General features: G+C 35.2%; 1 protein-coding gene across 17 annotated transcripts in view; it reads right to left on the bottom strand.

Annotated features, from left to right (window-relative positions):
* bt (projectin protein bent) overlaps positions 1-25887 on the bottom strand; it is a 156533-nt gene that overhangs the window by 53206 nt on the left and 77440 nt on the right. For all 17 annotated transcript variants that reach the window (XM_089710305.1, XM_089710316.1, XM_089710304.1 and 14 more), the window contains 25 exons: positions 25357-25505; positions 24881-25038; positions 24069-24210; positions 23435-23574; positions 22773-23007; positions 21794-22000; positions 21109-21272; positions 20495-20630; positions 19787-19911; positions 14127-14283; positions 13255-13452; positions 9945-10204; positions 9393-9543; positions 8670-8951; positions 7770-7910; positions 6811-6969; positions 6056-6194; positions 5512-5675; positions 4548-4861; positions 3661-3928; positions 3067-3227; positions 2446-2587; positions 1917-2025; positions 920-1124; positions 82-349 (listed from right to left, as the gene is read on the bottom strand). In XM_089710305.1, coding sequence (XP_089566431.1) covers positions 82-349; positions 920-1124; positions 1917-2025; positions 2446-2587; positions 3067-3227; positions 3661-3928; positions 4548-4861; positions 5512-5675; positions 6056-6194; positions 6811-6969; positions 7770-7910; positions 8670-8951; positions 9393-9543; positions 9945-10204; positions 13255-13452; positions 14127-14283; positions 19787-19911; positions 20495-20630; positions 21109-21272; positions 21794-22000; positions 22773-23007; positions 23435-23574; positions 24069-24210; positions 24881-25038; positions 25357-25505 — 4574 coding nt within the window. The remainder of the gene's footprint in view (positions 1-81; positions 350-919; positions 1125-1916; positions 2026-2445; positions 2588-3066; positions 3228-3660; positions 3929-4547; positions 4862-5511; positions 5676-6055; positions 6195-6810; positions 6970-7769; positions 7911-8669; positions 8952-9392; positions 9544-9944; positions 10205-13254; positions 13453-14126; positions 14284-19786; positions 19912-20494; positions 20631-21108; positions 21273-21793; positions 22001-22772; positions 23008-23434; positions 23575-24068; positions 24211-24880; positions 25039-25356; positions 25506-25887) is intronic.

The following is a 25887-nucleotide window of genomic DNA, read 5'->3' as shown; positions in this document are numbered from 1 at the left end:
ATCTAACCTACTATATGATAATATAATTTTGAACACACATTTATAGAAAACCAGAGCCAATATCACAAAATACAAACTCACCGAACGGATTCTTAGCAATAATCGACTGTTCTCCCTCTAGCGGTTCCGAAACACCCTCATTATTGACCGCAGACACCCTGAACTTGTACTCATGCCCTGGCACCAGGTTCTCTACCTCAGCCTTCGGATCCTTGGTCTTCATGGCCGGGAGCCATCTACCGGTTTCTGTGTCCAGTTTCTCGACCAGGTAATGGTCGATTGGAGCTCCGCCATCGTCGAGTGGTGCGTTCCATTTGAGCGTGCAACCCTCTTTGTGCACGTCGGATATCTGGGGAGAATATTTATTTGATTAGTAAAATGGAATTGGATGATTAGATAAAGATAAATCATGTTTATGCGGTCCAGTTTTTCTACTGATAACAAAAGGAATAAAAGAGAAGACAAGTCTTGTATAATATGTGGATGATTCACAATATAAATTCAAAACTGATTACATAATAGGGCGCGGAATTATGTATAAAGAATTATGCACCTTGTTATAAATCATCCTACAATATAGAAATATCAATACATATTCCTGATAATTTAATCCCATTCCATAAATTGTTATGTATCTGCTCGTGTTTTACTCAGAAACAATATTATTCTAGCGAATCAATAATTTACTAGAAATTACTAATAAGTGGACCTATGATGTTCTTATAATCAATGGATTAAATTAAATTAAATAACAAGTTGAAAGTTTTTAGTATTCATTCGCAACATTTTAGCAAGATGCTAAAACTATCAGTATCCCAGTACCTACAAATAAGCTCCATAATTTCTTATAGGATTTTTTTGCTATGCTCAAGTTTAGATAAAATCTGTTTATTTTTGAGGTTGCAGCATTTTTTCTCACCTTCAAAGGCCCCTCAGGTTTTGCGGGCACATCCAGGACAATAACTTGTATAGTGGCTTCATCCTTGCCGCTGCTGTTCTCAGCCTTCAGCACGTATGTACCGCTGTGCTTGCGTGACGCGACCACCACGGATAGTTTGGTTCTGTAGTCTTCTGCGTCTACTGTGAGGTCTTCTCGGGTCGAGAGACGCTCTTTGTTGTGGAACCTGATGGTTTTGGGGGTATTAGTATGTGCGGAAATGTCAATATGTAGTTAGAAATATGTTAAAATAGAAGATTATTCATTTCATAAAAAGATTTATAAGGCAAAGATGATAACTTATTTATTAAGAGCCGATTTTTCAATGCTTGAATAAAACTTATCCGTCCAATAAAGTATTACACGAACATTTTAAAATGTCACCTGTAAACTGTCAAATACGGACAATTAGAATACATTTTTGAAATGGTAGTTTAAAACGTTATTCGATGAATAAGTTTTAACCAAGGATTGAAAAATCAGGCCTAAGTGGACAATGAAATATCTTTCAAATAAATTTAAACAAGTTTGACTATCAGGTATGTATTAAATTCAGTATACTTAATATATAAGTTTTTTTGCTCATTGCTTACTTTACAAATTGATCTTTTTTTTCTGATGCATATTTATAAGTCTTATTGCTTTTAAAAGCATCGTGATACACATCTCAAGTGAGTAGAACATGAGTTTTTCTGATTATTTTATAAAACTACTTATTGAAGTGAAACTTCTTTATCGGGGTTGGAAAAAAATTTATTGTAACATTTTTTCGTTACGCGAGACATTATTCCGTTACGCGCCATCTTTTTCTTATCCCTACCACGCGTGATTCGACGTATTTCTGTAAAGTTGCATATAGTAAATTATTTTTTGAAAAATAAGGTCATAAAGAAGTTTCACTTCTTACGTGTGTACACTAGTACACGCACACATTTTTTTCTTACTATTCTTATAATATTTTTAATGAAATACATCTTACCAAGTCTTAGTCGGCGGCGGTTCACCGCTGACCTTGACGTCGAGCCTGATGTTCTGTCCCGCCTTCAGAGTCAGGTCGCGCATGTTTGTGCGATCGATCTTTGGTGGGGCTGTAAATGATAAATAAAAAAATAATAATAATCATAATTTTAGATACTCATCATGCTGAAAATAATGGCTAGACAGAAAAAAAATTGTTAATAAAAAAATCGAAATCAAATTTCAAATTCAAATTGAATATTTATTTATTTTTGACAAAATTTTTTACAAAATTTTACATAAAATGTAAATCCCTGGTTAACCCACTAGGAAAACCTTTGCGGGGTCAACCAGTGACCTATCCGACGGCTTTGTATATTTTTAAAAAATAGTATTTTATCGCACATTTAAGAACATAGACTACAAACTATATCATAAAGACGTAAAATGCATAGCAATAACAAAAAATGTTGTATTTGATATAATGATTGGTCCTTCAAGCCGGATCTAATTAACCTACTTCGAAAAAATAATATAAGAATATAACTAACCAAATCTATCCTTGGCCAGCAAGTTGTCCGTGGGCGCGGAGGCCTTTCCAGGGCCCGCCTTGTTGATCGCCTTCACGCGGAATTGGTACGTCTTGCCTTCGATCAGATCTGGCACGCGGGCGTCTGTTTTGTTGCCGGGCACCTGGAAATTATATTTATAAATTACTTAGATATAAAATACACATTATGATTAGTCTGTATGGGATGGTATGAAACAATAAGTCATACGAAGCTTTGATCTGGGTAGCAGAAATAAATTCGTAGAAACTTTAGTGACAAACTGAATTCGTGTGAAATAAAAGGTTTTCCGGTTTTGGAATTGAGAATGCACGTTTTGAAAAATAAAACTATCATCAGTTATAAGGAATTTTCTTCTACTTCAATGTCGATTCTGTAGCTATTTAATAGTCAATATTGGATTTAATTTCCAAATTGAAAAGATGCATGGTTTTTCATATCGTTTAATTTTTTTTAAATATAATGAATTAAGAATTAATTCAACGTGGAGGACTGCAAGAACTGATTGTAAGAAATAAGTGTAGAAACCAATTGGGGGTGATAAAATATGACGAAACCGTATAAATTAGCATCGATATAGGTAAATAGATAACTCTTACTAACCTCAACAGCCTTCACCCACTTGCCAGTATCGCGGTCCTTCTTCTCCACAATGTACCCGGTGATGGGAGCCCCACCATCGTCCGTGGGTTTCTCCCACTTGAGGTCCGCGTGGTTCGCGCTCCAGTCCTTGATGTCTGGCTTGCCGGGAGCGTCTGGTTCACCTGTTAAATACATATAAAACATAGAAAAATATATACAAAGTGTAATAAAATATTAAGTATTGAAAAAGAAACACTCAGAACATTTAGACGTACATATAGGGACTTAACTCTATTGATATAGATGTAGAAGAAGGCAAAATATTTTTTAATACTGTACTTTTTGTAAGCAGTAAATGAGTTACCATAAAATAGGAATGCCGTGATAAGAAACGCGGTAATTACTCTTTTTGAAGTCTATTTTTTTCTACGTTTTGTATCCGGATCGTAAAAATATATTATTAATTAGCATACGTTACCTCTTTAGGATTCCAGAATGCGTTAAAATAAATAAAGACAAAGTTACAAAACATTTTCCGGTAATTACACATTGAACTAAATATCATGTGAACATCTGTAGGTTTACGAGGCATTGATAAAAATTAAATGAACTCACCATACGGATTCTTAGCAGTTGTAGCCGTTTCCGTCACTAGCGGTTCACTTTCACCCTCAGGGTTGACCGCCTTCACCCGGAACATGTAATCCTTGCCCTCATTGAGGCCTGTGACGTCAGCTTCCGGTACCTTAGTGGTACATACAGGTACCCATCTTCCGGTCTCGGTGTCCATACGTTCGACCACATAGCTCTCGATTGGTTCACCGCCATCGTCTTCTGGGGCCTCCCATTGGAGCTTGCAGCCGTCCGCTTTGACGTCCGATACCTGGTATTGAGATGGTTATAATTGAGGTAATAAATAAATAAATCATTTATTTGCACCATTATATCTTACAAAAATATAATGACCCAGGCTCCTAATATAGCGGTAAACTGTTTTTCAGGAGCCTGTGTTCACACTAATTTATATTACACTGTTACATAATTTATTATAATATTATTTGTTACATTTCAATATTTGTTCATTATACATTATTATTGATTGCTATGAATATTATGTCACACTCGCTAGATTAATTATTAGATAATCTGTAGGCAAATATAATAAATAAAAGGTAATGTTGTTAGAATTATATAGATTTATTGCGTCCGCAATGGCAATAATGTACACATCCTCTGTATAACATGGTACTAAAATGCCATAGTCAGTTTTCACAAAAAGTCATCAATATTTGACCTCCTATGCTAGATTAATAAATCATAACTAAAAGAATAATAATAATTTTAGCAAAGGACAGTAACAATTTTAACTAGTCGTTTTTTAACGAAAACCGAATTTCTTTACGCTATAGCAACTTCTTCATTTGAACACTTACTGGACATAATAATTACCGGGAAAATCAAAAGCCCTCAATCAAGTAAGCTTAAAAAAGCAATCTACCAACCTTCAAAGGTCCCTTGGGTTTGGCGGGCTTGCTGACCACAGTGACCTCAATCTCCACGCTATCCACGCCTGTATCATTCTTCGCGGTCACCACGTACTTTCCACCATCAGCTCTAGTGACCTTCTGCAGTACGAAGGTCGTATGATAATCTTGGTTCTCGATCTTGAGACGCTCATCAGATTTTAGGACCTGGTCGTTACGGGTCCAGGTAATTGTTGGTTCGGGTTCTCCTTTGACATCTGCTTCGAATTTGAGCGTCTGTCCCACTTTGATCTTGCGCTTTTGAAGGTTCTTGCGGTCGATGTGCGGTGCCACTGTTTAGAAATTAAATATTATATTTATAGGTTATGTTATGGAAGGTCGGTAAATTTGGTAACAATGAAGTAATTTGAAACAAGTATATTTTTTAAATTAATTGTATTGAACACACTAATACGCACATAAACTTTGATTTGAGTAATTTAACAGCCTTAAGAAGATGTATGTGTAAGGTAGAAGATGTTTCTATTACGTTTACATAACAGGATATTCAAAAATTTACCACAAGAATAATGAATATGAAGAATTTGATAGTTATTACTTATTATCAACGTTCAAAATTCTTGTAAGAACTTAAAATTTTAGTATTTAAGCTATTGCATAGCTTCTATCGCAGGCCCTGAGCGCGGGAACCGAATCGAGACATTCCGTAACGAAAAAACCTCACGCTCTCCACGGGGACGGGCACGGAGGTGTGGCTTGAAGGCATAGCATGCAATAGCTTTACCGCGGCAGTCCCCGAGTTCCACACGTCTTTTTTTTATATTGATATCATTGATGTAAGATAAACCGAATATACTAAAGAATTTGTCGAAAAAAATGACCTCTACGAAATACGATTTTAATTTGAGGGAAAATTTACATTTCCTTATTTATTTGGTTATTTAAATCAATGATTAATATGGAATCCAGCCAAAATACTCACAGAATCTCGGCTTAGCGACCACCGACTTGCTGGGCTCCGAGGGTTCACCAGGCCCAGCCTTATTGACCGCAATCACGCGGAACTGGTACTCGTGTCCTTCCTCCACGTCTGTAACGCGGCCGGTCGGACGCTCGCCCGTTGTGCGCAGACAGTCTGACCAGACCCTGGAGATTTTTATTAATAATTGCTTAAAATTTGTTTTATTTGGTAGGTGATGAAAATAGATGTGTCCTGCTGTTTTCTGATTCAACAGTCATTCTAAAATAAATGATACGTTCGAATTCCGTCATAATCGAATTTTTACTTATACTTTTTTTTTATTTTTCTGCAAATTTATATATAAATGGCATTTAATGCTATAAAACGAATAATATTAAAGAACTGAGCCAAAAGAACATTTATATCATTCGCAGAAGGTCATCAGCTAAAGTGTGAGAAGACTTATATAAAATAATAATATAAGAAAGTACTTATACAAATTAACAAATCTTGAAGAAACTTCCAAATAGCCTTTTATTTTTTTAAAGCAGTAATAACTACGCACCTGCTACCCTTCTCCCGCTTTTGAATAATATATCCAGTGATGGGAGCACCTCCATCTTCCTTTGGTGGAGACCATTCCAGGTCCACGAAGTCTTTGTCCCAGTTCCGTGGTTCTGGTCTTCCGGGCTTGCCGGGCTCGTCTGTTATATATTTATTACTTAAGTTATTAATAGTGCAAACAGGATTTTTTATTATTCTTTATTAAATATTTTGAAATTATTGCGAAAAATAAAAACAATTATGACTTTAGTTCACTTATTACGAAATTTTATATTGACTGTAAGGAAAAACTAAGGAAAAAGTCTTCTTGAAAATCAGTAATTATATATCCCACTGCACAGGTAGTAAGTAGTTCTATATTCTATTAAACATAATATTTTGAATTGAAACTTCTTTAGGCGCGTGGAGAGTAAAGTAGCAAGCTCGCATCATGGCAATACAGTCACGTCACGTAAGGCGACGTTTTGGTATCCTTGAATCTTGCCAAAGAAGTTTCATTTCTAACACGTGTGCTTGGCACACGCGTTCTTTTTTGACGTGACAACGTCTTATAATTCGATAGAGCCGGCTGCACGCACGAAAAAACATGACTCATGCGGCGTTACCTCGCTCTGAGGCGTTCCATGTAAGGCTTGAAGTGCGAGCGAGAGCGCGGAACGAGCGACAAAGAAGCACAATCGGACGTTGTCACGTTCAACTATCGTCAGTAAACCGACTTTACAGACAACCATTTTTTATTATCCAATCAGCACTCACCAAACGGATTCTTAGCAATAATAGTCTTTTCGGTCTCCAGTTCCTCCGACTCGCCCTCCTTGTTGACGGCCTTCACGCGGAACTTGTAGGGTTTGCCCTCTTGGAGGCCGGCCACGTTGGCCTTGCAGTCCTTGGCCGTGCCGCATGGGATCCATTGGCCTGGAAGAATGTGATTAATATGAATTTATTATCGAACGAAGTCCATTAAATATGAATATGATTAATATAATTAAGGTAATAAGAAAGTGAACTCCTATGTGCCCTAGTGGGGTAAGGGGCAGATGCATTATACATCTGTTTCACTGATCGATTTTTTTCGACGAGCATTCTGTGTCCTGCCAGACCGAGATATTGTTTTTTCTTCGTCTCCACCGGGAATCGAACCCAAGACCCCTCGGTTCTACGCTCACGCGTCAACCACTGTACCAAGGAGGCGGTCAAATTAAAGGTATAGAATAAAAATTAACTAAGCAAGATGTAATAGCGGTCTTAAAACATCTTGACTTGGTCTGATCAGTAAGCAAATTTGTTGTGTAACAATTTATCATAGGCAAAATGGAAATGTACGGTTTAAAAATTTCTGGATATATCTGTTAAGTTTATATGTCAGTTAAAATAATAAATAATAAAGGATAATAAACATCAGAAAGTGGTAAATAGGGACATTATCAGCAAGCGATTAAACCGATCCTTGTGATTGTTTTACTGCTTATTAATATCAAAACCTGAAACCTAACTTCAATTCTAAAAAATACTCAGAATTCAAAACGAATACATTTCTATTTTAGAAAATGTGTTTGAGAAATGAACCTATGAAATACTGGCATTTATTTTATCTGCATCGTTATTTACCAATAATAAAGTATCAATCCTTAATTCCGAGTTTAGCCCAAAATATCAAGAAAATAAGGTCCTTTTACAGTTTTTTTATTTTACTATTATGTATAAAAACAGCATACCAGTAAGCGGATCGAGTTTCTCAATTTCATAATACTCGATGGGCGATCCGCCATCGTCCTCCGGCTTCTGCCATGTCAGCGTGCAGCTGTTCTTTGTGACGTCGGATACTTCTAGCGGGCCCTTGGGCTTGGATGGTTTACCTGGACAAATTTAAAGAATAAATCATTGGTAAAAACAATATTTTGACTGACCGGTTGGCTTGGTTGGTAGTGGCCCTGCCTTCCAAGTCAGATGTCGTGGGTTCGATCCCCACCCGGGGTTAATATTTGTGTGATGAACATAGATGTTTGCTCTGTGTCTGGGTGTTAATTATTATCTATATAAGTATTTATTTAAAATAATATATGTATGTTTATCAGCCATCTGGTTTCCATAACACAAGCGAAAGCTTAGTATGGGATCAGATCGTGCCGTGTGTGAAAATTGTCCCGAAATATAAAAAAAAAATATTGCAAAAAAATCTAATGTTATCATTCATTTGTTGTGTGATGTTCATTTATATAAGAGCCTTGTTAGTAATTTCTAAATTACTATGTTAGAAAGACAAAAGATTTAAATTATTGACATAGCGTAAGCGTTGGAATGTAAAATAATTGATAATTTAGAAAATGAACTAGGAAAATGGACGATGTTGATTGCAACATAGTATTGCGAATAAGAAAAAAGTAGATAAAAACGATATAAAAGGACAGCATGTTACAGAATGTTACTAATCGAGCTCTTTTGTTGAATTTTTAAAGTGTACATAGCATAAAATATTAAATTGGTTTGATTCAACATTTTATGTGAACTAACTGTGCACCGCGGTTTTACCCGCATGTTTAAAAAATTATTAATAATCAGTTTTGACTTTCCGACCATTTTATTATCTGTATAGATTAATAGTAAACCCAACTCACCAACAATAATAATCTCCACATCCGCTTCATCTTCACCAACTTCGTTCTTCGCCTTAATGGTGTATTTGCCGCTATTGGCGCGTTTGCTCTTGGTCATCAGGAACTTGGTGTTATAGTCCACGTTGATGATCTCCAGATTGTCCCTGTTGGCCAACTGTTGGCCATTGAAGTGCCAAGTGACAGTGGCCGGTGGTTCGCCGAAGACTTTAATGTCCAGGGAAACTGGGAGACCAGCTTTGACGGTGATGGGGTTGAGGTTGGTGCGGTCGATGCGGGGTTTCACTGTAAAATAAAGTTAAGAATGTATTGTATGAATGTATGTTTTGTACCAAGGAGACTGCAATTTGTTTGCTCAATTATCCAGTCTATAATATATTAATAAGTCTATGTGTTTTAGTGGGTTTGAAATTGTTTCCATATTTTAAAGGAACATCAAAGGGATACATATTTAGTTTCTATTAAATAGAAATTGCTGTAGATCTTTCTAATTATATAAAGGGCATAATATATTTTCCAAAGAGTACCAATTTTTCAAAAGTAATGTTATTTTTAGACATTAATGTAACATTTATTGTAGGTTGTTTTATTATTATTGTCAGATGACATCATCATAGATAATATGATGCCAATAACTTTGAAAATCTTGAAAACATACGATTTTTTCTTGTCTTTAGTCTTTTATTGTCCACTGAAAAAAAAACGAAATTAAATTTATATACTTACAGAATCTCGGTTTAGCAGTATGCCAGTTGGTATTCTCTGAGGGTTCAGATTGTCCCGCCTTGTTCACGGCCCTCACCCTAAACTGGTATTGGTTGCCCTCCTCCAGTTTAGGTACTGTGCCTTGGCACACGTTGCCGTGGATTTCCGCCATCTTTAATTTTAGTTATGAATGAATAATTGAACAATGTTAGATGTATAATGCATATACATTTCTATAAATATTTTTAACCAAAACTATGACAACTATGATTGTTACTTACAACTTTCATTATATTTTTTTTTTACTTAGGTCGTCTTTGACCGTTAGACCGTTCCAATGAGCTCTCTATTATATAATTTTTAAAACTAACTATTAAATTAATCATTATACTGCATTTTGAGTCAATTTAAGTAACACGATGTACAAGATATTGAAATAAAAATTGTACGACTTCATAGAATCAAAATATAATTATATTTTAACCGCAGTTTCAAATTACTTTTCAAACTTCGTTCAAAGAACGATATCATACTGTTTTTTTTTATTGCGGGTAGTAATTAAAAACAACATACCTTAACAAACTCCCCACGATCTCGATCCATAGCTTCAATAATATACCCAGTGATGGGTGCACCATTATCCCTGATGGGCGGTTCCCACTTCAACTTCACAGACTTCTCGTCCCAGTCCACGATGTCAGGTAGACCTGGAGGAGCTGGTACATCATACGGGTTCTTCGCGAGGATCCCGTGGTCAGTTTCCAAGGGTTCAGATTCGCCTTCCTCGTTGAGGGCCTTGACGCGGAATTGGTAAGTGTGACCCGGTTCTAGGCCTGTGTGTGGAAATTATTTTGTTTAAAACTGTCGTAGATATAAATGTAGCGAGATTTATAAACAGTATCATTATTTAGTTGTTTTACGAAATAGTCAGATTAATGAAAAATACAGGAACACTGTTTTACTGGATGCCTATTTTTATCTATATCCAAGGCATAATTCGAAAGCATCTGATTCATTGTGGAGAGATTTTGAATTATTGTTTAACTAGATCTATTTAAACTTACAACAATGTAATTTCAAAAATGTCATAAATACAAAATTACCAGCACTTAAAACGTCAATTTATACATATAGCCAATATCAAAGTAAGATCTATCATCACTGAAGCAATTAAAATAAACTATACACCAAAAGAACTACAGTTAAGACGGTTTTTTTAGAATCTATGTTCGTAGCTACAAATGACGTATTTTAAATATACACATTTTTCCCCGTATCAACTCAGTGACATTTCATAATTCGAGCAATATCATTTACAATCCTGTCCATCTTTTTTTTTTTTTTTATTAGGTTCACCAAACTGGACATAGCACTACAAAAATAGATATGGGTATTCTATGATACATCACAAGTAATAGGTGCTAGACCTTCTAGAGGTGAACACAGCCTGCAATAATAAGTACGCGAATACATATTTACATTATTACAATATTAACATTATTTAGAAAAATAACATTATGGATCAATTTAAATACAATATTTATGCAATTTTGGAAACTAATTTTTTAAATGAATTTAGGGATGCGCTAAATATATCGACGTTATTACATACTTTTTCGTTGTAAGCTGAACACATGCGGTGCAATGACGAGTGTTGAGCGTAGTTTGTACGACAAAAGGGAAGACTAAACGTTTTCATGTTAGTGGGACGGCTGAATGGCCTTGGTACATGTATGCTAATTTTTCCTAATAATTGAGAATTATCTATTTTACCATTTATAATTTTGTATAGAAACACGATATCAGAAAGGGTCCGTCTGCTTTCAAGATGTTATTGAACTTAGCAGATCATTTTTAGCAGATCAAAAAAAAAATGTGAGTTCTTATCGCGTGCAGTTGAGTTCTACAGTTCCTGATACTTTTTAGAAATAGTTCTGGCGTTTTTACGTTAACAAACGACATTTGAAAAAACCCGACCTGGACCCGGCTTAACGTGATGCTAAGACGTAATGCTACGACGTGATGCTACGGCGTGATGCTACGGCGTGATGCTACGGCATGTTGCTACGGCATGCTGCTACGGCATGTGTTACGGCGTGATGCTACGCTGTGATGCTACAGCGTGATGCTACGACGTGATGCTACGACGTGATGCTACGGCTGGATGCTACGCTGTGATGCTACGACGTGATGCTACGGCGTAATGCTACGGCATGTGTTACGGCGTGATGCTACGCTGTGATGCTACAGCGTGATGCTACGGTGTGATGCTATGATGTGATGCTACGGCATGATGCTACGGCGTGATGCTACAGCATGATGCTACGGCATGATGCTACGGCATGATGCTACGGCGTAATGCTACGGCGTGATGCTTCGGCATGATGCTACGGCATGATGCTATGACATGATGCTACGGCATGATGCTACGGCAAGATGCTACGGCATGAAGCTACGGCATGATGCTACGGCATGATACTACGGTGTGATGCTACGGCGTGATGCTACGGCATGTTGCTACGGCATGCTGCTAAGGCATGGTGCTACGGCGTGATGAAATATGACATAAATAAATTTTCTAGTGTTTCATTTTACGCAAGTATTTCTAAAAAGTATCAGGAACTGTAGAACTCAACTGCACGCGATAAGAACTCACATTTTTTTTGATCTGCTAAAAATGATCTGCTACGGGAAGTTGGCAGATAAATTTTTTCAAATGTCGTTTTTTAAGGTAAAAACGCCAGAACTATTTCTAAAAAGTATCAGGAACTGTAGAACTCAACTGCACGCGATAAGAACTCACATTTTTTTTTGATCTGCTAAAAATGATCTGCTACGGGAAGTTGGCAGATCATTTTTTCAAATGACGTTTTTTAAGGTAAAAACGCCAGAACTATTTCTAAAAAGTATCAGGAACTGTAGAACTCAACTGCACGCGATAAGAACTCACATTTTTTTTTGATCTGCTAAGTTCACTAACATGCTTTCAAGCGATTTCATTTTAAAGTGCATAAGTCTAGAAGAATAAGACGTTAGGTTACGGCAAAGATTGTGAGTGAAAATTAGGTGGTACAGGAATTGTTTCTGTATCCGTTCCAACCGCTGTATGTGTACGGCATAAGTAGGATTCCACACAGGGCTACAGTATTCGAGGAGAGATCGTACGTAGGAATTAAAAAGCAATACTGGTACTTCAGAGTCATTAAAGAATTTGCTCTGTCTAATGATGAATCCAGAAAGGCGTGAGGCCCTTGTTGCTACCGAGTCCATGTGCTCGCGAAAGTCGACTTTTGTGTCCACTTTTTTAAAATGTGTCCATAATTTTTTAGTCAATTAATGTAATAACATAAAGAACTATAGAAAAATTGCGAAATTTTCTTTTATTACCATAAACGTTAGGGTTTTTGCTATACGTACACGTATGAATCAAAAAAATATCACGTCACGTTCATACCCAAAAATATGCCTAAAAGTGAATAGAGAAATGAGTCACGTGTGACTCATGAACTTATCCCAATTCGTTCGCGAATCATATTTGACTCATTGGACAGGGAAGTTGCTAACACTGACCAGTAACAGTAGCCTCCGTGACATCAGGGTCTATGGTCCCAGCAAGAGACCACTTCCCAGTGATGGTGTCCATCTTCTCCACGATGACAAACTTTCGCATTTATCCATACTAATATTATAAATGCGAAAGTAACTCTGTCTGTCTGTCTGTTACTCAATCACGCCTAAACTACTGAACCAATTTGCATGAAATTTGGTATGGAGATATTTTGATACCCGAGAAAGGACATTTACTTTTTATTGCGAAATATGTACCACGGGCGAAGCCGGGACGGACCGCTAGTAATATATATAGTAGGATTCTAACACTGACCAGTAACAGTAGCCTCCGTGACATCAGGGTCAATAGTCCCAGCCGGGGACCACTTCCCGGTGATGGTGTCCATCTTCTCCACGATGTATGCGCTGAGCGGCAGACCGCCCGTGTGCTTGGGCTTGCTCCAGGACAACTTGACGTGTTCTGCGTGCACGTCCGACACTTCGAGCGGGCCTTCCGGTTTGCCTGGCTTATCTGGGGAATTATTATTTTGGGTGTTATTTAATGTTGTGGGACGCTTTCATGTATATAGATAGGTGTAACAATTATGTATAATGATTCATATATTTTATAAACTTCAGATTATACATTCGTATTATTTTAACGAATCTTTATTGACACCTACTTTAGTTAAATATTAAAAGACAAGTTAAAAGATCAGAACTTTTCAATAAGTCATTAAAGGCTGATTTTTCAATCCTTGGTTAAAACTTATTCGTCGAATAATGTATAAAACTACCATTTTAAAAACGTATTCTAATTGCCCGTATTTGACAGTGTACGTGAGATTTTAATATTATCGTGTAATACTTTATTGGACGGATAAGTTTTATCCAAGCATTGAAAAATCGGCCCTTAGATAGCTACGCATGTACACCTTTTTGAGTACAAAATTTAAAATTTCTCTTTGATCATAGATTCTTCCTGAAAATTATAATGAGAGTTAACTATATACCTCATGTTTATAGATATGCTTTGTAGGAGTTAAATTTCATTTTACATCCTCAAATCTATTTTGAGGATATTTTGCAAAATAAAGTTACAAAATACCAAAATACCCGTATTGGTAGGTATACCAACTTTCATTAAAATATTAACGCAATATTTTTTTCTTATTTTCCACGAATTATTCCACAAAATTAACTTACCAAGAACAGTAATCTCAACAGTGGCTTCATCAACACCGGAGTCGTTTTCCGCCTTCAGCGTGTATATGCCAGTATTCTTCCAGGACGACTCGAAGATCTGCAGCTTCGTGTTGTAGTCCTCGTTCTCCAGCTTAACACCTGGAGCGGTCTCGATGACCTGGAAGGTTTAGATGTTAGTTCTGGATTGACAGGATGTGAATGAATGGCTAGAATCGGGGTATATTCGTTTTTGCTATAGCAAATGGCACATTTCATTCATTTCGACTGACCAGTTGGCTTGGTTGGTAGTGGCCCTGCCTTCCAAGCCAGAGGTCGTGGGTTCGATTCCCACCCGGGGCAAATATTTGTGTGATGAACATAGATGTTTGCTGTGTCTGGGTGTTAATTATCTATGTAAAGAATACATTTGTTTTTTCTGTGCTATTTATTATCTGTTGTGTGTTTGACATTTAAAAGTGACATTGATGCTCTGTATTCTCTGTATTTTCTGATTTCTATGATTGTCAATTTTTTTTTTATGGATTAAAGGCTTTAAATGTTGTTTTTTTATTACAACGAAAAAACGCAACTGTCTTTAATTCATTTCCCAATATTATTATCATTATAAAACAACATTTTCTGCAAATATTTCACGAAGTATGGAGAAGTTAAGATTTGATTTTTGTGTGAAAACAGCACCAGATGGAAAATCGAACGTGATTTGCATAACCTCAATAGGAACACCTGATGGTAAAACTTTTGCCATACCGGCCGACTATCAAAATGCAAGTTTACATAAACTTATAACAAATACATCAAACTATGCCAAGATAAGAAAAACATTGAATAAAAGACATCAGACAAGGAAAATATGGATAACTTTAACTGAGGAAATATCAAAGACTTATTTAGATGAAGAACAAAATATACAGTTTAATGATTTTTATCTTGAAGAGATTAAGGAAAACATAAATGATCAAGAATCTTTCACTAGAAGCTCAAATGAAACATTAGAGAAACTATTAGAGAAATTACTTGAAGAAAAGCAAAAAAAATCTGAAACTCAAAACTTGGGGAAAATTGCAAAGGATTTTGTGATTGAAAAATTCACTGGTAGAAATACAAATGCTTACCAATGGATTAAGGATTTCAACAAAGAATGCGAACGCTTTCATATTAATGAAGACAGAAAAAAAATTGAAATTTTAAAACAGTTTTTAGAATATCCTAGTGTGAATTGGTACAGTTGTATGTTAATAAAATTAACAATAGAATCAGAGTGGATTAAATGGGAAAAAAACTTTTGTGAAACATTTGGAAACAAAGGTTGGTCGCCAATCAGATATGCTCTTGGATTTAAATACCAAACAGGTTCATTGCTTGAGTACGCATTAAAAAAAGAAAAATTGTTATTAGAGGTGAGGAAGACGATTGATACTGGTACTCTTATAGACCTTATAGCCGCAGGCCTGCCTAATTACCTGAGTGATAAAATTGACCGAGAGACATTACAAGCAACCGAAGACCTCTACAACGAGATAGGGAAATTAGAACATCTTGTTGGGAGGAACAAATATGAAAAAAAATACCACACATACTCTGACATAAAAACAAAAAAATATGAAGAAAAGAAACCCTGCCAAATTTGTGCTACTGAGAAAAAAGTGAAACGTTTTCACCCCGAGGAAACCTGCTGGTTCAATGTTAAAAACCAAAAGGCAATGGTGAAAAGTGTAAATAACTCGGAATTAGAAATTGAACTTAATAAGGAGAATCCAAAAAACTAGAAATACCACCATTAATAAAAGTAAAGTTGTTATTAAATGATACTTTAAAAGTTACCGCAATTTATGATTCTGGTTCAAATGTATCTTTAATTAATGCAAAATTATTGAAAATACATGAAAAAGAAGAAGACACACTTTATAAGCAAACTGCAAACTTGAAAACTATTAATGGTGAGAAGAAAACAAAAGGTATGGTAACACTAAAAATAAAAATATATAATATTGAAAGTAAAATGAATGTTTTTGTTATAGATAATGAAAATTTTCACTATGATTTTCTCATTGGTTTGGATTGTATAAAAAAATTTAGATTACTCCAAGATGAAAAATTGAATATCATACAATGTAATTTTGAAAAAAAAAACGAGAATAATGTTCAAAATAAAGAGGATAACAAAAATGAAGGCTCCCTAATGGATATTTTCAATTCAATGAATGACGAAATTCCTGATGTACTAGGTGACAAAAACCAACAAGATGTTTCTCTATGCTCTGAGGTACCCAAAAAAAACATGAACCATAAAAACAGATGCGAAATTAATTTCAATGAACATATAAACTTCAGTGAATTTGAAATTTCAGTAAACCACCTCGACTTATGTAAACAAACTGAAATTGATAAACTTATAGAGAAATACAAATCAGTCTTTGCCAAGGACAAATACGACGTTGGTACAGTACGAGATTATGAAGCTCAGATTGACTTGACAGTAGATAAATATTGCTACAAGCGCCCATACAGATGCTCAATGGAAGATAGAAAAGAAATTGAAAATCAAATATCAAAACTATTGAAAAACAATTTAATCGAGGAATCCTATAGCCCTTTTGCTGCTCCGGTGACCCTGGCATATAAGAAAGAAGATGGGAAAAGATCGAGACTGTGTATAGATTTCCGGGAATTGAATAAAATTGTTATCCCTCAATCACAGCCTTTTCCTTTGATTGAAGACTTGATGGTGAAGACTGTAAACTGTGAGTTTTATTCTACTTTTGATATAAATTCAGCATTTTGGTCCATTCCTTTGAAGGTTCAAGACAGATATAAGACGGCATTTGTCACGCAAGAAGGCCATTTCCAGTGGACATGTCTCCCATTTGGTTTAAAGACAGCTCCAGCGATTTTCCAAAGAATATTGACAAACATAATAAGAAAATACAAACTATCAGATTTTGCAGTAAATTTTATCGATGATATTTTAATTTTTTCAAAAAATTTCAGGGACCACATAACACATATATCAAAACTGCTGGAGGCAATACAAACGGAAGGATTTAGACTGAAATTCTCGAAATGCACTTTTGCAAACAATCATGCCAAATATTTGGGACACATAATAGAAAAGAATTCAGTAAGACCTCTCAAAGATTATTTAACAGCTGTCAGAAACTTCCCCATTCCAGAAACAAGAAAAAATATACGCCAGTTCCTTGGAAAAGTAAACTTTTATCATAAATTTGTGCCACATAATGCAATTATTCTGGATCCATTACACAACTTACTACGGAAAGATGTAAAATTTCTATGGACCAAAGATTGCCAAGAATCATTTGATAAAATAAAGGAATTACTATGCTCAAAACCAATTCTAAAAATATTTGACCCAGAACAACCAATAAAAATTTACACTGATGCTAGTATTAAAGGAGTGGGAGCTGTGTTAAAACAGGAAGATGAAAACGGAATAAATAAACCTGTAGCTTACTTTTCAAAAAAATTGACAGAGACGCAAAAGAAAAAGAAGGCAATATTTTTGGAATGCTTAGCAATAAAGGAAGCTGTAAAATACTGGCAGCACTGGCTTATGAATAAAGAATTTGTAGTATACTCAGATCATAAACCATTAGAAAATATGAACATCAAGTCTAGGACTGATGAGGAGCTGGGTGATTTGACATATTATTTATCCCAATACAATTTTAAGATAAAATATAACCCGGGACTGACAAATCAAGAAGCTGACTGTTTAAGCAGAAATCCAGTCTTAGAAACTAATGACAATACAGAAGATTTCTTAAAAGTTGTAAACTTAATAAACATAAAAGATATAAAACAGGACCAAGACACAAATCTAAATCTACAGGATGAAAAATCAAAATTTATACTAGAGAATAACATTTATTACAAAAAGAATAAAAACAGGAAAAAAATTATACTATCAGAAGCATTTAGCAAAACACTAATTAGAGATGTCCACAATACTTACTGCCACATTGGGATAACACAAATGATAAATAAAATAACCCCTTTCTATACAGCAAAGAATATCATCGCAAACATTAAGAAAATTTGTGAACAATGTGACATTTGTATAAAAAACAAATCAAGAAGGAAGACAAAATTTGGGTTAATGTCCCACTTAGGCCCAGCAACACACCCATTTGAAATTATGTCAATCGATACCATTGGAGGTTTCGGAGGATCAAGGTCCACAAAAAAATACCTACATCTCCTGGTTGATCATTTTACACGATATGCTTATATTTTGACATCAAGAAATCAAAACTCCAATGATTTCATCAAGTTGATAAAAAATGTGACACAAAGCAATCAAATTGGTATGGTATTAACAGACCAATATCCTGGCATAAATTCCAAAGAATTTAAAGACTTCCTGAAAAAGAAAAACATAACAATGGTATTCACTGCTGTGGACGCACCATTTTCAAATGGACTTAATGAAAGGTTAAACCAAACTTTAATAAATAGGATAAGGTGTAAAATAAACGAAGGGGACAAGAAGACTGCATGGACGACTATTGCACAAAAATGTGTAGAAAAATATAATGAAACAGAGCATACAGTTACTAAGTTCACACCAAAATATCTTTTGGAAGGAGAGAAAATGGACATTTTACCACCAGAATTGAAATCAAGAGGCACAGTAGAAGATCTCAAAAGAGACAGGAAAATAGCATTTGAAAATTCAATAAAATCTCACAACTATAATAAAAAAATATATGATCTGCATAGAGAAGAATATAAATTTGAAGTGGGTGATAGTGTATATGTAGAAAACGGAAACCGGCTGAATAGGAAGAAAATGGATGAATTAAGGATTGGACCATACAAAATCCTAAGAAAAATTTCAAATTCAATCTATGAAGTTGATGTTGGACATAAGAAGACGGAGTCAAACTTCTACCATATTACAAAATTATCTCCAGTAATGGCTAGCTCCTAATCGAACAATCATTTTGATTGTTCTCTCCAAAGGGGGGAGATGTAAAGAATACATTTGTTTTTTCTGTGCTATTTATTATCTGTTGTGTGTTTGACATTTAAAAGTGACATTGATGCTCTGTATTCTCTGTATTTTCTGATTTCTATGATTGTCAATTTTTTTTTTATGGATTAAAGGCTTTAAATGTTGTTTTTTTATTACAACGAAAAAACGCAACTGTCTTTAATTCATTTCCCAATATTATTATCATTATATCTATATAAGTATTTATTTAAAATTATATATGTATGTTTATCAGCCATCTGGTTTCCATAACACAAGCGAAAGCTTAGTATGGGATCAGATCGTGCCGTGTGTGAAAAATGTCCTGAAATATCTATTTATTTATTTATTTTTAAAATTGAAGATGAGTTTTTATACAAATTGATAGTGACTTAAAACACAGCGAAAAATATTTCAACAATGATCATTTCACGTCCCGCTAATACCTAAAATTTATTTCTGCGCATCGGATCGTACGATGTTTCGAGCCGCCATTAATTTTGAATCGTACTATACTGACTAGTGTATAGTTACATAATTGTACAAGTATAATTTCTTAGTCCATAAAATTAAAGAAAGGTTCGCTTGAATGTTCGGATTTTATTAAATTAAAAATATCCTCCTACCGTCATTTATTTCCAGACTTCATACCCAGTTTTAAACCTACCTTGTTAGCGAAGGTCCAAGTCTTGGTCGGTGGAGGTTCACCCTTGATGTCGACGTCCAATTTAATAGTCGTGCCCGCACGTACGCGGATCGCCACCATCTTGTCACGGTTGATGTGTGGTTTCACTGCAAATAAATGATTATATTATTAAGGGCCGATTTTTCAATGCTTGGATACTATAAATAATAAAACTTATCCGTCCAATAAAGTATTACACGATAATATTAAAATGTCTCGTAAACTGTCAAATACGGGCAATTAGAATACGTTTTTTAAATGGTAGTTTTATACATTATTCGACGAATAAGTTTTATCCAAGGATTTAAAAATCAGCCCTTATACATTTAAATTGATGTTTTAAGAATGAGCAATGTTAGTTTTCTGATATTTATTCTTCTTTGATAAATGAGCAATTTAACACTGAAATTATTTTTCAAATCGGAACAACCAAACAAACGAACTTTTTCGCTTTATAATATTTGTATAATACTTAGTTATGTATTTCTGATAGATTGTATTATTTATATACGATAATATTGTTGCGAAATTCCCTATATTATAATGTCGTAGCTTTAAACGCTATATTTAATTGGCATAAACCCGTGATAATATTCAATATACATATAGTCAAAGTAATTTTATCAAAATATAGAATTTCATTTCTACCCTTCATTTTCAAGGTACATACGAAGAGACAAACAAACTCACAGAATCTAGCCTTAGCCAAGTGCGGCTGTGTGGGCTCTCCGGGTTCTCCGGGACCGGCCTTGTTGACCGCCCTCACGCGGAACTGGTAAGTGTTGCCCTCCTTCAGCTCTGGCACACGGGCCTTGCATTCTGGCGTCTGTGGGATATAGAGATAGATATATTATACTGTTATTTTAAAAATTATTTCATGGCTTTACAATAAATAAAGAATTTCCAATAAATACTTCTATAGCTTCACAATAAATAGAGAAACTTATCGGTAGCGAAAGATTTTTTTTTCTACAGAAATCAGTTTTAAAATCGTGTTTTACCATGCTTGATATAAAAAAAATTTAGATTTTTTGAACAATTTTAAATACAATTACAATTTTAATTATGTACGTTATTCTTTTGTGTGTTATGATTAATATGTGTTTCGCAAAAAATTATAATTTTTTTTATCATTCAACGAATTTTACCAGACAATTTTAATAACAATTTTCAAAGAGCTTATAGTTCCTAATCACTATAATTTTACATTGATAACATCGAATCATTTTAACCTAACTTTTTCCCAAACTTTCCCCAAAAATTTCCATCTCTACCAACAAATTCAACCCCTATTTTCCACTTACCGTAGTAACAAGCGCCTCTTGCCAGTGTCCATATTTGTCTTTTTTCTCAATAACGTATCCAGTGATGGGAGCCCCACCATTGTTCTTCGGCGCTTCCCACTTGAGGTCCACGCGGTCCACGTCCCAGTCCTCGATTGTTGGGACTGAGGGCTTTCCGGGGATATCTGTATTCAAATTTATATTTATTTATTTGTCAAAAAAGGTGCAGTGGAAGAAACAGTATAACAACATTATGTCATTGTTATTGTCATTTTCTTCTAATAGCGTGCACGGTGCAAGTATATGACGATCTAAGCATAAAATGTCAAAAAAACTCGTCACAAGATATTGATTATATAGACGTATTTTTTTAAATTTACGCTGAATTCAGTAAGTATAGCATTATTTCACAAAGACCTTGAGCACGAAGAAGCTAATGTGATGTCAATATTACGTGTGTAAGTTGTAAAGTATTGTGAGTCAGTCTCAATAAATGGTGTGTATTACTAACACGATTTTAATATGAAAATATAAAAAAACCAATTCCTTCATCGAAAAAGGGAGGATTGTCGACTGGCCGGCCGTTAAGGCCTCCATGAACATCAGAAAGTTGTTTATATGTTCTGTAGCGAAATATATTTCGCTACAGAACATATAAACAACTTCAACCTCGTACTCCTCTCCTGCAGACCCTTGGAACACTTACCATAAGGATTCTTAGCAACAATAGAGTGGTCAGTCTTCAGCGGCTCCGACTCGCCCTCCTCATTGACCGCCTTCACGCGGAACTCGTACTCCTCTCCCTCCTGCAGACCCTTGATCTCCATCTCCGTGTCATCTGTCTTGCCGACGGGCACCCAGCGACCGGTGGCCTTGTTCAGTTTCTCTACCACGTAGCCGGTTACCGGCTTGCCTGGATATTAATAAGTTTATATAATCTTATATATAAAAATGAATCGCAAAATGTGTTGGTAAGCGCATAACTCGAGAACGGCTGAACCGATTTCGATAATTCTTTTTTTATTATATTCCTTGAAGTACGAGGATGGTTCTTATGTAGAGAAAACGTAAATATGTACCACGAGCGAAGCCGGGGCGGACCGCTAGTAAATAAATATAAATAAATATTATAGGACATTATTACGCAAATCGACCTAGTCCCACAGTAAGCTCACCAGTAGTGACCGGGCATATATAAGAATTTTTAACATAGGATAAATTATCGACGACATATTATATCGGCCAACGTTGTGGATTATGGCCTTTTGGGAAGCCCATGTCCCAGCAGTGGGAACATGTATAGGCTGATGATGATGATGAACAAAGAATACATATTACATTATTAAGTTTATTGAATTGTTGTTGTTGAACTTTATTAGAGGCTTGTATACCTGTAGTGGTAACAAGCAAGGGCTGATGATATTGACGATAGTGACAATAGAGAAAATGAAATTCATAACACAAAAAAAAACATCGATAGCAAAGATGAAATCGTTGGCAAATATGATATCGATGACGAAAATGATATCGATGACGATGATGATATCGATGACGATGATGATATCGATGGCATCAGTAACACTAACGACACAGTCGATGCAGACGATAATAATTATTAAAGAAACATAATTACACTCAAACCAAATTCGATAAACACGAATAGACACTACAGTAAAATATCTCACCTCCATCGTCCTCCGGCTTCTTCCACGAGAGTTTACAACCGTTCTTGGTGACATCAGCGACCTTCAGTGGACCACCAGGTTTGCTTGGAGACGAGAGCACAGTGATCTCAACCTCCGCTTCATCAGAACCGTGCTGGTTCGTCGCCAGGATACGGTACGTGCCGGTCATGGCACGGACCGAGTCCTTAATGTCTAGTTTGGTGTTGTAGTCAACGTTGATTACGTTCTCTGTGACCTGGAGAGGTATGAGGATTTATTTTTGGATTTCAGGCAATGAATTGCTTAAATTTGATAGTGTTTTCACTGGTATAAACATATAATTTTTTTCTTTATCCTGAGCAGTGTAAGAGCGAGTTAATAATTTAATTGTAGGTACAACAAATTGAACAAAGGAATTTGAAATCAAATAATCCTTAACACAGCTAATCAATTAAACTGTTATATTGACCAATTACATACTATCCTGCTTCCTACGAATATTATAAACGCAAAAATTGTAAGAATGTAATCGTCAAACTACATTAAGACGATTCAAAACTGCTTCTATAGACATCTAATTGAATAAATAAACATTCGTTTAGTTCATAAATTAAGCAATTATTTTAACCATTCAAAGATATATTGATTTGTAATTTTTTGCACATAGTGACCATCGAACCCACCTCAGTCTCGACATCCTTCCACTTCCTGAACCACTGCACCTTCGGCGCCGGTTCACCTCTAACGTTCACGTCGAAGAATATCGGCTTGCCCGCACGAACCGCCACCGCCTTTAGGTTGGTGCGGTCGATACGCGGTTTCACTGGACAAAATTAATATTAATTATAAGAAAAAAAGAATAGAATAAACATGACGAACAGAGAAACTACTCTTTCTTTGGAAGTCGGTATAAAGTTGAGATCAGGAAAAAAATATAATGATAATTGACGTAAAATATTTTTTTTTTCGGTTCATATAGACAAGTGTATGTAAAAAGGATAAAAATACAATTAGGATGATCCTGACACCATTTCCAGAACTTATATGAAAAAAATGGATATTCAATTATTACATTTTTTTATCAAAACAAAGTTCCGACTATCTGACCTTCTAAAACATTTATCCAACAAAGTTAACAACAATCTTTTTCTCTTATATCACTCCCCATCATCAAAGCATCAATTTCTTTATCTACCTTCATTCTACTTTCATTCTTACATAGGTATTCTAACAATTAATCAACTAACAACAGTATAATCATCATACAAGCTTTTTTTTATTAATATAATAGGACTTATTAAAAAAATGTGTACTCACAAGCCTTATGCCGTATAGTGGTCATTTCAGTGGGCTCAGACGCCTCCGAGGGTCCGGCCTTGTTCACCGCGATCACACGGAATTCGAACTCGCCACCCTCTGGTAGACCCTCTACTTTGCCACTTGTGGCTGATCCAGGTACCTGTAAAAAAATATTTAGTTTTATTATGAAAACGAGAAAATATTTCATAGGGAAAAAAAGTAACGAATAGTATTTTCAGCGATCAAAAGTAAAAAGTACTTTTAGTCAAAAAAAAAACAGTCTATACATAAAATTAAATAATAATGATCGAACAAAATGCTAATATGTATAAAATCAACTTTTCGAATTCCCAGCAACAGCAATGTTAATATAAAATAGAGCAGTAAACTGAGTCAACTAATTTTACCGAAACAAGCATAGACATTTCGATTAGACAAAACTTTCAATAAAAAACGAAATATCAGTCCATACATTTAGGTTAAAAATACAAATAACTCTTCTAATTTACATCTTTGGTTAAATGTCTTTGCTGTATATTAATATATACTAGCGGTCCACCCCGTCTTCACCCGTGGTACATATTTTGCAATAAAAGGTAGCCTATGTCCTTTCTTGGGTATCAAAATATCTACATACCAAATTTCATGCAAATTGGTTCAGTAGTTTAGGCGTGATTGAGTAACAGACAGACAGACAGACAGAGTTACTTTCGCATTTATAATATTAGTATGGATTATTTATTGTGACTAAAAAGCCCATAAAAAGACCCGAAAAAGGCTACCCAAAGAAATTTTGGAATTGAAATACCCCCAAAAATAGGAAAATTTACCTCAGCAGCGTTCTCCCAATCGCCGCCCTTAGGCCTCTTCTGAATAATGTACTTCTGTATGGGCGCTCCGCCATCGTCCTTCGGCGGATCCCATTTGATCTCCGCACTTTGGTTGTCGTGATCAGCCACGGTCACGTTTCCGGGCTTTTCCGCGACATCTGGACAGGATAATATGGCATTAATACAGATAATTTTGTAATCATTCATTTGCTTAAAAGCATGCTGCATATAGTATATTAGTGTGTGCTTAGAAAATTAGCTAATCCGGAATTTAATCTTTAAAAAAAAATCGATAAACGGAGATGTATAAAAATTAATTATTGGTAAACACAATATTTCATTGGACGCATTACGTTATTGAAGAACTTTTTATGAAAAAAAAAAGCTTATGTATTTCTGTAGAAAAAAAAACATTTCGAATTTAAATAGGCATAAAGTAATGAAATCCTAAATCAAAGTCGCTCCAACTAACTCACCGAAAGGATTCTTAGCCAGGGTCGCCTTCTCCGTTTCCAGGGGTTCAGAGTCGCCTTCATCATTGACAGCAGTCACACGGAACTTGTACTGGTGACCAGGTTCCAGACCTGTGATCTCCATCTCTAGGGGCTTCTTGTCTCCAGCGACCCTGGAATGAGGGGAAATATTATAAAATGTGTACGTTTTAAACTTACATAATATACTACTACCTTTTAAAAGAGAGATTTCACATTAAAAGTATGGATAAAGAGTGTTTCTTTATTATTTTAATACTGGTAGCAGGATAGCCAAAAAACCATGTATACCCTAATACATTTAATTTTATAACATACTTAAACAAAATATTGCATGAAATGCCACAAAATAAAGATAAAACTATATATACCTACGAATTAATAGGTAACTTTGCTAAACCTTTTCTGCTTACTTATCGTTGCAAATTATTAATTATTCATACTTATTGGATTTTTTATCCCTACCCACAATAAGCAAACATAAAAATTAACAATTCTTAATTGCAGTTGGATAAC

The sequence above is a fragment of the Colias philodice genome, chromosome 24 (assembly GCF_061535455.1).
Source record: "Colias philodice isolate Cphi_HAF_F1 chromosome 24, ilColPhil1 Martin Lab GWU primary, whole genome shotgun sequence".
Lineage (NCBI taxonomy): Eukaryota > Metazoa > Arthropoda > Insecta > Lepidoptera > Pieridae > Colias > Colias philodice.
This window is presented reverse-complemented; position numbering and strand designations above follow the sequence as displayed.